Genomic DNA, 13468 nt, shown 5'->3' on the forward strand with positions numbered 1-13468 from the left:
CTGGCACAGAAGACGAAACACCAATCTTCCCATCACTTGTTAGCTTCTAAGGAAAACACTAGTCATGGCTTTGTGTCTTTAACAGAATTTAAGTCTCTCATATATACCCAAATAAACAACATTTCTCCATTTTCCCAATGAGAAAATCCAGAACATGTTTTTTACTCAATTTGTAATCAAAGCATTTAAGAATCTGAAGAAAACTGACAAATATCTATTGGTAATCCTTAAATTTATTAATGTGGCTACATATATTACCAATTCTATTTTATTTAAAATATACTATCTTTTTTTCACTTTCACATTCCACGCAACTTATTCCAATCCTTCACACACCTTTAGGACCCCAGTAGCCATGACTGGGTCGTGCTCTGAGATACTTAATGCCTTTTCCCAGTGCTTGTCACCTCCCTTCCATTCAGTAGTCTGAGACGCAGAACTTTCTGAATGTGTGTATGAAGCTGTTCCTGGCTATCTTACTGGAACATAACTTGTGTGCGTCTACTAGGAGTTATTCCTTTACTCCCTGAGAGCTGAAAAGTAGGGCTATTCTGTAATACCATGTCACAGAATAGGTAAGTTCAGTTCTACAACCACAATATGCGAAGTCCTACAAATCAATCAAATCTATGAAATGACCAATAAGGTTTAAGGGGCAGAGTTCCAAGGTCACTGACATTAACCTTTAAAGAGGACAAAGAGGAAACAGAATAGGTAGAGTCAGAACCAGTTCTCAGAGAACTTCCTTAAATAGTTTTTCCTTTTTTAATTTTTAATTTTCAAGAAATCTATATTTGTTAACCAAAATAGTATTCTAAGCCCAGTTTGATTTCCTTTGTTTTTTAGAATTGTGATAAAATTTGAAATATGTTGTTTTAACCACGACAAAAATAAATGTGAACATGTCATGAAATTATATGAATTTCTGACAAAGGTCAAATCCCATTATTAGGAGACCTGGGACATTACCCTTTAAGACACAGTATCAGTCACAACTGTAAAACAGAAACAACCACAAGATAACTGTAGGGGTGTGGGGGAGGGGAGGATGATGAAAAAAAAATCTGGTTCAATTTCTTGTCTTCGGCAACTAACATTTTGACAGGGCAGAAGTGGTCTTACTGGGAAGAAAAACAATGAAGAAAAAAGGGAAGTCTAGGACAAAAATACTGAAAAAAGTACAGCACACTCTTCAAATCCAGAAAATCTTACTGAAGCCCAGAATGTTGACAAGCATTTATTTTCCCCTGCAATATTTTAAACATTTTTTTGAGTTGGAAAATTCAGTTTCAAAACCTCCAGTTGTTCAGGGTTTAACACCCTGAACATTTTCCAAACCCTGTGAGAGAAACCACCTCACTCTAAGTACCACTCCTGCGAAGACAACAGGATAGCCCCTCAAAACAAACGCTACTGCATCTGTGCTTTGATATTATTAAAGTCCCCTTCTCCTAGAATAAAATGGTTCTCAGAGACAGAAATCAAACTGTCATTTATCTTTCTATCCTCTAGGAATAATGATGGTTTCAATACGTCCTAACCCTGTTTATGGTGGTTCTCATTTCTCCTTTTCAATCCTAAGATCAGCGTTAGGTTTGGTTAGTGTGTGTTAGGATAGCAATTACTTTCAGATTCATTTGGTAGAACTACTTCTATAATACAAGTAGTGTAATAAACATTACTTATTCACTGAACTTTGCAATGTGTTTTGAAGTGTTATTTTCTTACCATATTGTACCAGGCACTAACAATATATTTCTCCTCCATTTCTCTTTGACTCTTTGTTTTCTCATATTCTTTCTAAAAAACAAGCACATGTAAACATGTAAAGATGAAAAACAATTCAATATCAATAAAATGCAATTAGTTATCTAAATTCATGGACACAGTTGTATGTAGCAAGGCTCCTAGAAAATAAAGAATCAAAACCCAAATGTCTTATCGTATAGTATAGTATAGTATAGCAAACTACCTCTAAAGAATGGAACAGTCGGTCTCGTTCCTGGAGCTGATTTTTAAGAGCTTGTATTTCTGGTGCTGCTCCTTGATTCTGCTTAGGGTCTAAAGTACGGATAACCTGCAAAGAGGAACAAAGAAAAAAAATTTTTAAAGATTTTGTTTATTTATTTGAGAGACAGTGAGAGAACAGGAGAGGAGGGAGGGTTAGAGGGAGAAGCAAGACTCTCCACTGAGTGGGGAGCCCGACTTGGGGCTCGATCCCAGGACTCTGGGACATTACCTGAGCTGAAGGCAGACACTAAACTGATTGAGTCACCCAAGCTCCCACAAAGAAAAAATTTTAAAGTTTCAGACTTAAAGAACATAACATCTAAGGAAGCAGTTCTTTAAAAGAAAAAACCAAGGATAAACCTTGTAAGAATCATAAAGCTGTCTTAAAGGGTACTCTAAAATTTGAATGTATGAAATAATATTCAATTGTTACAACTTTTGATTATATAAAACATTTAGCTATGTAAAAGAATTAATTATAAGAATCCTGGCTTAAAATTAATAAATAATACTGTAGCAGCCATTACTGACAGGTGTCTTCCCTTTCCTCTGATGGTTAAAAAGTCTATCACTGTGACCCCATTGCCTCTTCTGCCAGTGGCCTGATTTAGGCATGGGCATATGATGCAATTCTAGCTGGCCAACTAGCGGTCTTCTGGGAACGGTCTTTTTGCTTTTTGGCTCAATACTGTTACTATCAAAACCTATCAAACCTATAGAAAACTGAAAGAGAGAAACAATAAAAATCCATTTCCTTTAATTCCAATTCACCAATTGCTGTACTGCCACATTTTCTCTTCCCTCCACAACCCACGCTTGTTTGGGAGCCTACTGTAAAGTAATCTGCAGACCTGGGAACACATAACCCCTAAGTACTTCAACATGCATCTTCTTAGACTAAGGACATTCTCTTACACAATCACAATACCAACATCATCTGTAAGAAAATGAACAATTCTGTAAGTCATCACTATTCAGTCCAAATCCACATTTCCACAGGTGTTTCCAAAACGTCTTTGATAAACCACTGCTCCTTCCACCCTCAATTCAGGACCCAAATATTAATGCATTACATTTGGTACTTTGGGCCCTTTTACATTAGAAGAGCCTCTTGTGCTCCCCCATACTCCAATTACTATTTTTGTTTTTCATACATTGACTTTTATCCCCAATTCTGGATTTATTTGATGATTTCCTGAAAGTGTTATTTAACTTGTTCTGGTAATCTCACTTTCCCTGGGAACTGAAAGTTGCGTCTAAAAGACTGCTTAGATTCAGGTTAAATATTATTGACAATGATATGCTATCAAGAGGCACAAGATGTTGTTGGTTGTCTACCATCAGTGTAGCTAATTTTGATTACTATCCCAAGGAGGTGACTGCCACTTACTTTCCACAGAAAGGACCATTTTCCTCTTCGTAATTAGTAACTACTCAGTGGGGTGACCTATTTTGATCACTGTTTCTTCCTTGGTGTTTTTCTTTGTCAAAAGATTTCTTTTGTTCTTCTCCTGATAGTTCTCGGTGTGAGAAGTCACTGTACATGTGCTTAACTGGATGACCAGTGACGCATGATCAGAAAGTGGAGAAGCCCAGAAACTCATACTTACACTTTTGGCTTTCTCTAAGTATTTTTTATATCGTTCCTCCATTTGCTTCATTTCCTCTTCTTTTTTCCGTAAAGCTTCTTGTAATTCTTCAATTTTTAAGGCTACAAATGACAGAATGAAGAAAGAAAAAACCTTTTTTTTTAGATTGTAACAACTTGAAAAGCATTTCAAATGACAAAATAAGTAGAAACTTTGAGAGATTGTTTGGTCTGTTCCTATTTATAATTTTATTTTAAAAATTCCTAATTTTTTGTTCTTATAAAAAGCTTTTTTTATGAATAAAAACTTCAGTTTGGAAATGCATAAATTAAAAAGTAACCATCAATGGATGAGTGCACGAACAAAATGTGGTCAATATGTATAATCAAATACTATTCAGCCTCAATTCTGATACATGCGATAACATGGAGACAATATAAGTGAAAATGAAAGACATTCTGTTAGAAGTAGGCCAGACATGAAAGGACAAATGTATGAATCCACTCAGATGAGTTACTTAGAACAGTTCTCAGAGAAGGAAAGTAGAACAGTGGCTCCCAGGGGCTGGGAGCACAGGGGAGAATGGGGGGTTACTGTTTAATGGGCATAGAGTTTCAGTTTAAGATGATGAAAAGTTCTGGAAATGGATAGTGCTGGTACAACAATGTGAATGTACTAAATGTCACTGAACTATATACTTAAAAAATGGTTAAAATGGTCATTAAAAAAATACTTTATTTATTTGACAGAGAAAGAAAGAGAGAGAGCATGAACAGGGAGAGCGGAGACCCGAGGGAGAGGAAAAGGGACAAGCCGACTCCCCACTGAGCATGGAGCCTGTCACAGGACCGATCCCAGGACCCAAGATCATGACCAGAGCTGAAATCAGATGCTTAACCAACTGAGCCACCCAGGTGCCCCTAAAATGGTCATTTTTATGTGATATATATTTCACCACAGTTGGAAAAGGTGGTGGGGGGGAAGGTCTATGTGCTGCTCCACATAAAAGCATTAATAAAGGGCGCCTGGGTGGCTCAGTTGGTTAAGTGACTGCCTTCGGCTCAGGTCATGATCCTGGATTACTGGGATGGAGCCCCACATGGGGCTCCCTATTCAGCAGGGAGTCTGCTTCTCCTTCTGACCCTCCCCCTTCTCGTGCTCTCTGTCTCTCTCTCTTTCTCTCTCTCTCAAATAAATAAATAAAATTTAATTTAAAAAAAGCATTAATAAAGTCAGGCTACCTACATGTATAAATATCTAAAGCAGTAAAAGTTTGGCTGATTTACATGCAACCAGACTATGAAAATAGCTAATTGCATAAAATATTCATTACCATCCACAGTTAAGGAAAAACTCAAAACTATAATTAGAAATACTGTAAAGATGATTATATACTCATTCTGTAAGACAAATTATTTAATTGGTAGAATATGTAATAGGACCTATTTCTGAAAGAAACAATTTTATATAAACTCATCACTAGGTGTCTGGTCTGGGTGGCTCAGTCAGTTGAGCATCCAACTCTTGGTTTCGGCTCAGGTCATGATTTCAGGGTTGCGAGATCAAGCCCAGTGTGGCAGCAGCTTGGGATTCTCTCTTCCCCTGCCCCTCCCCCCTGCACGTGTACTCTCTAATAAATAAAATCTTAACAAAAACACAAAAACTGTGGCAATTAGTAATATGTTAACTATACTCCAATTAAAAACAACTATACTAATTAGGAAAAACTCACAGCTGTTATTAAACCGTGGTTCAAGATCTTCAATAATGGCTCTCTTCTTCTGCAATTCATTATTGGCTTCATGAAGCTTCTCCCTGCAACAAAATACGTAACACATTGTCACCTACTACTGTTTCTGGTTTTTTTTCCACTTGAAATGAAAGATCTAAGTTCTTAATGCTTGGGATACACTTGCATAGCACACAAGTGCTACCAAACAAAAAAAAGATAAAAAGCCTAATCCACATGAATTTAGTATATGTTTTTAAAATTGGTAAAAACACACACACACACACACACACACACAAAACAGAGAAAAAAATCTCAGACTCTGAAGTAATAATAATTTCTTTTACATAAATATGCACAACAGGGTACAGAGAACTTAATGGTCTTCATCTTCTTTTCTAGGAATAGGATATTATATGAGTTAATTTAAAACTTTCAGAGGTTTTATAAGGCAGAAATCTTATTGCAAAAATGGTGCTAAAAATAAAAAGAGAAAGAACATTATCCACCAATAAGAAAGAATTAATGATACATGCACCTACATGGATAGATATCACAGAACAACACTGAACACAGGAAGTAAAATACAAAAGGGTAATACTGTAGGATTCCTTTTATAGGAAGTTCGGAATGTGTCAAAACTAATGAAAGGTGATAAGAGAGCAGCATAATGACTAGTTTGAGGATCGAATGAATCAATTAGAAGGGAGAATGAAGAATCCTGATGAGTTGCTGGAAGTATTCTATATGTTGATCTGGGATATTTATGTATGTAGAAAAACATTCATCAAATTTAGGAACTTAGAATTTGTCTACTCTATGTAAGTTATATTCCAATACAAAAGTAAAAAATTAACAGAAAGTAAGTTTCTTCCTGTTAGTTATAATATGTGTAATTCTCTACTTAGTTTGGCACTTTGTAATATGAGAGGGGAAAAAGGCTGCATAAATTGGAAAATATAGAAAAAAACTGAGAAGAAAACAGAGTACTTTGTTAAGTCTATTTCTGGTCTTTTCTATGGGTAATACTCTAACAAATCTATTTCTTTTTCAACAAATTGAGTGTGTGACATATCTACATACAAGATGAGTATATACAGTAGTTAAAAGAATAAGAAAATTTAAGCCCAGTAAACAGGTCATGAAGCAGAAATTATCCCAGAACCTTAGGGAACCCAAACCCAGAATTTTAATCTTTCTCATGACTTTTGTGATGAGTCTTTGTGTGTATTCCTAACCAATATATTGGTGAATTTTGCCAAATTTTTACTTTATACATTATACCATATGTATTGTTCTGTGACTGCCATCTTTTACTTAACACCATACTCTTGAGATTCATGTATATGGATGTGTTAGCCCTAAGTTACACATTTTACTGCAGTATAGTGTTCCGTTGTTTGAACATAACTCACTCTAGCTATTGTTTTACAAATTGGTGGTATTTGTATTGGTTCTACTTTTCTGTGATTGCAAACAGTATTCTTTCTTACTTTCTTCTACATGTCTCCTGACACCCGGGTAACAGCATTTCTAGGAATCAAGGGTTTATGTAGGGAGTGGAACTGATGGGTCACAGAATATGTGCATGTTCAGTTTGCTAAGTAAACTGATACATACTCAGTGGAGTAGACACTGCTGAACATCTTTGGCAATACTTAGTATGTCTGACTTTTAGTTTTACCAACTTGGTGTATGTAAAGTAGTCTTCATTGTAGTTTTTAATTTGCATGAGAATGACCACCTTTTGATATATCTATGGACTCTCTTGTGGACTGAATTTTATCTCCCAAAAAAGATATGGTGAAGTCCTAACCCCCAATACCTAGGAATGTGACATCACTTGAAAATAGTGTCTTTGCAGATATAATTAGTTAAGATGAGGTCATGCTGGATCAGGTTGGGCCTTAAGTTCAATGACTGGTGTGCCTATAAGAAGGCCATGTGAAGACAAAAGGTACAGAGAGGAGAATGCCTGTGAAGATGAGGTGATAAGAGATTGGAGTGATGTGTCTATAAGCCGGGGAACACCAAGGATTGCTAGCAGTCAGCCTGAAGAGGGGCATGGAACAGATTCTCCCTTAGAACCTCCAGAAGGAACCCATCCTTTTGACTTCTTTCATTTTAGACTTGTAGTTGCAAGAACCGATAGAGGATAAATTTCTCTTTTTTTAGCCACCCAGTTTGTGGTAATTCGTGGTATTTGTTATGGCAGCCACAGGAGACTAACAGGCCTCATCCTCACTAATAAATTCTTGTTGATTTACCATGTAATGGAACACAGAACAGTGGTCAGTTTTATGAAACAACAGGTATTCAAATTTTTTTGCAATACAGAAGTGGGAAAGAAAAAAGGACAGAATTCAGTACTGAATTCTGACTCTAGGTAACCTCACAGTGGCTAGAAGGTAACATTTTCTCTTCTATTAGTGCATTAAGAATTTGCCCATTGTTAGACTTGCCAGCAAGTATCAGTTCCTAGGATTATCTCACTTTTCCTATATTAAAAAAAAAATTGGATAGCATGAGACAAACTGCCAGATTATAGAACTTTTTTTCCAATCACAGTAGAGCAAGTCAAAGTTATCTCTATGATACTGAGGATGTCTGGTTTACCACAGTGGAACAGTGGAACACTCCCAACAGGCTAGTAATTCATGGCCACCCTACACTCAGTGTTTGTTAGGAGAGTGTTGCTAGAAAGTGATAGGAAGGATTAAAATTGTTAATGGGTGTGAGAAAAATAAAAAAACATCCCTAACAATGTCAACCTCAGCTAAAGATAAAGATGGATGAAGATTTTTTCTTCATGAGAAAACATACGTAATATTTAAATTTTACTTCATTTTTAGATTAAAAAGTCACTTTCAGATATATTTGCAATTCAAGGAGATGTTTGAAAATCTGCTACTGATAAGCTCTGTAGTACTTCAAAACTTTACTTAAAAAGGACGATTCAGCTGGCTATACTCTAGAGCTGGCAAACTACAGTCTGTGGGCCAAATTCAGCCTGTTGCCTGTTCTTGTATAAAGTTTTACTGGAACAGTCGCAACATTAATTTATCATCTATGGCTGCTTTCAAACTATAGAGCTAAGTGATTGTGGCATAGACCATGGCTTGCAAAGTCTAAGGTAACTGCTGTCTGGCCCTTTACCGAAAAAAGGCCTGGCCACTCCTGATTTAGAGTGTCTCAAACTCCTAGCTATAGTTAGAAATACTACCACAAAGATATAAAACTCTGGAATCTTGTATGAGAAAACAGCTCTAAAGCAGTACTTATTTTGTCTTAAGGACACTGGGAGGAGATGACCCTTTAGACACTATTAATATGTCTTCTAATTTCCCGTATCTTCAGGGGCCACCTGTGCCATTGTCTAGATACTCTGTAACCACCTAACAAAATACTTCTATTTCACTGGAGGATAGGAGAATGAGACTCAACAGCTTTTATACTTACAGATGTTCTTCAAGCTTCTTTTTTAGAAGAACTGACTGAAAATGGAAAATAAAAGAAATTTATTTAACATTTTAACTAACAAATTATTTTTAAAAAATAAAGAGTACAGTAGTAACAGACTCTGAATGAGTTCTCAGTAAGTTCTCTGGTCAAAGAGCTCAAAACACACAATGTACCTAAGTCTATTTCTTTTTGATTAGAGAGAGCACAGCCCATGAGTGATAGCAATTAGTATAAGATACCTAGAAACTGCATATTTGAAGTCTCTATTTATAGTCAGGAAGAACTGAATAGGGGCGCCTGGGTGGCTCAGTCGGTGAAGTGTCTGCCTTAGGCTCAGGTCATGACTGGGATCAAGCCCCACATCAGGCTCCTTGCTCAGCAGAGAGTCTGCTTCTCCCTCTCCCTCTGCCTGCTGCTCCCCCTGCTTGTGCTCTCTCTCACACTCTCTCTCTGTCTGTCAAATAAATAAATAAATAAATAAATAAATAAAATCTAAAAAAAAAAGAAAGAAAAAGAAAAGATGAAGAAATGAATAAAAAGGAACCAATAGGCAGGTAGAATTCTAGTAATAATAGATTTTTCCCTAACATATTTTTTATCTACTGTATTATTTTCCTTGCATCACGATAGAGACAGGTATCAATTTCCATAATTACTGACTTAGAGATTTCTGAATATGCACACAAATAATTTATGTGATTGTATGGGAACGTGAAGGATGCTGTATGCACAGAATTTAATTTACTGAAGAATGCAGCTTTGGCTGAGTATTTTTAAAAAAGTCTCTGGGGGCTGGGGGTGTGTGTGTCTGGGTGGCTCAGTCACTTAAGCATCCGACTCTTGATTTTGGCTCAGGTCATGATCTCAGGGTCCTGGGATGGAGCCCTGTGTTGGACTCCATGCTCAGCGGGGAGTCTGCTTGAGGATTCTCTCTCTAAAATAAATATAAAGTCTTAAAATATATAAAAATAAAAATAAAAAGTCTCCTAGGAGTGCCTGGATGGCTCAGTCAGTTAAGCACCTGACTCTTGATTTCAGCTCAGGTCATGATCTCAGGATCGTGAGATCGAGCCCTGTGGCAGCTAGCACTGGGCATGGAGCCTGCTTAAGATTCTTCCTGTCCCCCCAGGTCATGTGTGTGCTCTTTCTGTCTGTCTCTCTCTCTCAAAACACACACACACACACACACACACACACACTCTCTCTCTCTCTCCTAAAAAGCAGATTTTAGAATTGGCCTAAAAATAAAAAATAATGGCATTCTATAAAGGACGACTAGGTTTTGTAATTAAACTGAACACTTGCAGGGTCCAGATTATTAACAAATTCCATGAAACATTCCATTTTGAGATAAACTTAGCCAAACCCAATTAATACAGGCTTATAAAACAAACTGTCCAATCAGTCAATAGCAGCAGTGGGGCCCTTCACACGGAGTTCTTTGATTTTCGGTCACCTTATTTAAAAATGATTACTATAATTGTTTATTCAAGTCCATTGTAACACAGCTCTGGAATTCATCAAATTTACTTCTTTGCTCAGTATGTAAACTGTATCAAGATCAATGGACCACAAGGCCCCCTATCAGTGCTTCCCCCAAATATAAAAGAAAGGCAATAACCCTGTTAACTTTCAGTTATTGCTTTGTTCATTCTTTAGTACAGATGGTAAAATGAAAATACTTTCTAAATATCGTAATTGTCATTTTGCATTTATGTTTTGACTGGGCTCTAGCAAAATTAGTTTTAACTGAGATAATACACAATAATCATCTCATAAATGGTTAATACACCAGGCACTGCAGTCTCATGTTAATCTCACAACTGTGAGCAATTATTAGCCCCATCTTATAAGTGAGGAAGGTGAGACTGGGGAGACAGACATTCAGTAACTTTCAAGTGGCAGACCCCAAAACAAACGCCAGGTCTGAAAAAAACAAAACAAAACACATCTAAAAAACAAACCCGGGTCTGCCAGACTCCGAAGTTGATGCATGGTCTTTACTTCCATGCTCCCTAGGCTCCACCACCTGTCCACTGAAGACTGTTACTACTCAAATAGGTGGCAGGAGAAGGCCAGACTGCAACCGGAAGCTTCAAAATAATTTCTAAAAATGTACTAATCATAACAAGGAGGTAGAGCAGGAGTGGGCTGGGGGAAACAAATAAGAGCAGAGGTCTTTTTGGTTTGACTCGTTAAGTTTTCAATATCCTTTAACTATCTTAAGTGTAAAAGGCATAAACCTGTAAGGCAAATAACATATTCATTTGCATAAAATTCCCATAATTAAAAATTTCAATACCATCAACTATGATGGAAGAGAATGTACATAAAAAAAAATTTGCTCAATATATAGAAATGAATAGGAAGCCATACTTACAATAGCCTTTTGAGCAGAAACCATGCCAAGAGACAGAGAGGACATATTAGTATGAAGCAAACACAGCAGCCAATAGAAGGAACGATTTAGTAATTCATGAACAGAAGTAAAAATTATGCATTTTTTTTCAAAAATGTACATTTTTCTTTCTTCTATGGTCTCCTCATCCTGTCTTGTTCTCTTGAGTTTTACACACTGTGGCTAGCTCAAATTATCCATATGACTGGATATAACAATGCTTTTCTGCTTCCATGCTAAAAATAAATGACATAAAAATAATAATAAAAATGTGTAAACCATCCTACTCTGACTTAAGGTCACATGAAAGGACTGTGCTTTTGGTAACAGAAGTGGGCAGAAATTATGCTGTTCTTCAGAGAGGACCAGCTCCATTTGGCAGGTTGTTCTACATACTACCTGATATTCCTGAGATGCAACACTATAGGTTAGTGAAAAAGAAGACGAAAACATCAAGCATTTGCTGGATTTGAGGCATATCACAGTAAGGAAAGTTCCTATCTGAACCTTCTATCCATATAAAAGAACTCTAAGGGAATATCTAAGAATTTAGAGCAACACCTCTCTTTAACATCTGGGCAGATAAATTGACTAACTTATGCAAATAGTACTTTAAGGGCTGGCATCTCACTTCTGAAGTATGTGCTCTTTAAGTAATGGTGCACAGCATATTTAATTAGATTTGATTACCACAGTGATACCTAAATCAGGCTACGCAAAACTATTTTTTCCAGAATAAACTCCTTCTGTATGTTCTAACACAAGTAAGAGACTCGAGTACATATGGTGGCTGTTGCTATAACGCTAAGGCAGGGCTGACACTGACGCTCCGCCATTCTTATTTCCTATGTATCACACGCCCCTTCCCTTTCTCCCATAACAAATCAACAAAAAGTCTCCTCCAAGTTTTAGAGACCAAGCGATTTCACTGAAGAAATCACCTAGGTTCATCTCTAAGATAGTCTTAGTTAGCCTTATTAATATTTTAATATACTAATGTTGGTTTTGCTTCACCTCTTTCTGGCTTAGCATTCTGGATTAAAAACATGTTTAAAAAGTAAACCATGACATTTCAAACTAGTTCTATCTCAATAAGGGAATAAGGTTGTTTAGATGTTGGTGACCATTTTAGGAACTAGGAATCAATTTGGGAAACTAAGACGGACTACCCATACATTAATTAAAGGATAAACCAAAAACCAGTGATCTTAGGAAGAGCATACTGCCAATATAAAACAGACATATTTTCTGAAACTCATAAAATTAGGTCAATGAGAGCTTTTTAGATCTAAATTCGCTGGTTTTAAGTAATATACTGATTTAATACCCCTTCATTGGTTCCTTTTGTTTTCATACTCTCTTACGTTAATAAGACTGGATAGAAATGATGTATCTATAGTTTTGACGATTCTCCAAAAACTATCCATGAAAGCAACTATGCAGAGGTTTATACTCAAAGGTCAGAGTTTATAGCAAATTACACTAGCAACAATAAAAAAAGAACCAACTGTCTGAAGCAAAGATTGGTCACTAAAATAAGGTCCCCCTTCCTTTACAATATTTTTGAACATTCTAGTTGCAGTTCCATTGCTTATTAAACGGAAAGGATTTGCAAAATTTATTTACACTTTCATCAGAGACTGACTACTAATGTGCTACATAAGCACTGTGATAACTTAGATAGTAAGCATGAGAAGTTGAAAGTCCATCTAGTTCTGGCTCAACACATTTACTGTATTCTAATGTGAGCATGCCAGTCAAGCAGGCAAGGCTATGACAGATATGCAGAGTATAAGGAAATATTACAAAAAAGGTCCGTGAACTTATATTTGAGTGGGGCATGGTTGGGGTAGCAAGAGGGATTCAGAAATTCAGAGATTGTTATTTCTAAGGATAGCGTGATTTTTAAAAATATCAATTACACATAGAAAATTTCTACTTGAACATGCTAAATTTCTACCAGCATTTTTGTTGTTGTTGGCCAGAGGGAAAAACCCTGAACTCTGAAAACTGAGATAAATACGTTCATAACACAAAGCCTCAGGGAGCCCAGCCGGCCCAGTCAGAAGAACATGAGACTCTTGATCTCAGGGTCATGAGTTTGAGCCCCACGATGGGTGTAGAGGAACTTAAATAAATAAATACTTAAAAAAATCCTAGCTTCCCCACTTCCTAAAACAAACAAAAAACCCTACAATGCCTCGATTAATTCCTTAGTTAATAACTACAAATAAACTTCTAATTCCCAGCAGAGTGATTCCAATCAGTACAATGAAGTAC

General features: G+C 36.5%; 1 protein-coding gene across 2 annotated transcripts in view; it reads right to left on the reverse strand.

The window, feature by feature from the left end:
• The window catches only part of HOOK3 (hook microtubule tethering protein 3), a 104596-nt gene that overhangs the window by 10813 nt on the left and 80315 nt on the right, over window positions 1-13468 (reverse strand). For both annotated transcript variants that reach the window (XM_057303337.1, XM_026485726.4), the window contains 5 exons: window positions 8788-8822; window positions 5332-5414; window positions 3621-3721; window positions 1973-2077; window positions 1729-1800 (listed from right to left, as the gene is read on the reverse strand). In XM_057303337.1, the coding sequence (XP_057159320.1) occupies window positions 1729-1800; window positions 1973-2077; window positions 3621-3721; window positions 5332-5414; window positions 8788-8822 (396 nt within the window). The remainder of the gene's footprint in view (window positions 1-1728; window positions 1801-1972; window positions 2078-3620; window positions 3722-5331; window positions 5415-8787; window positions 8823-13468) is intronic.

Source organism: Ursus arctos, unplaced genomic scaffold (genome assembly GCF_023065955.2).
Source record: "Ursus arctos isolate Adak ecotype North America unplaced genomic scaffold, UrsArc2.0 scaffold_27, whole genome shotgun sequence".
NCBI lineage: Eukaryota > Metazoa > Chordata > Mammalia > Carnivora > Ursidae > Ursus > Ursus arctos.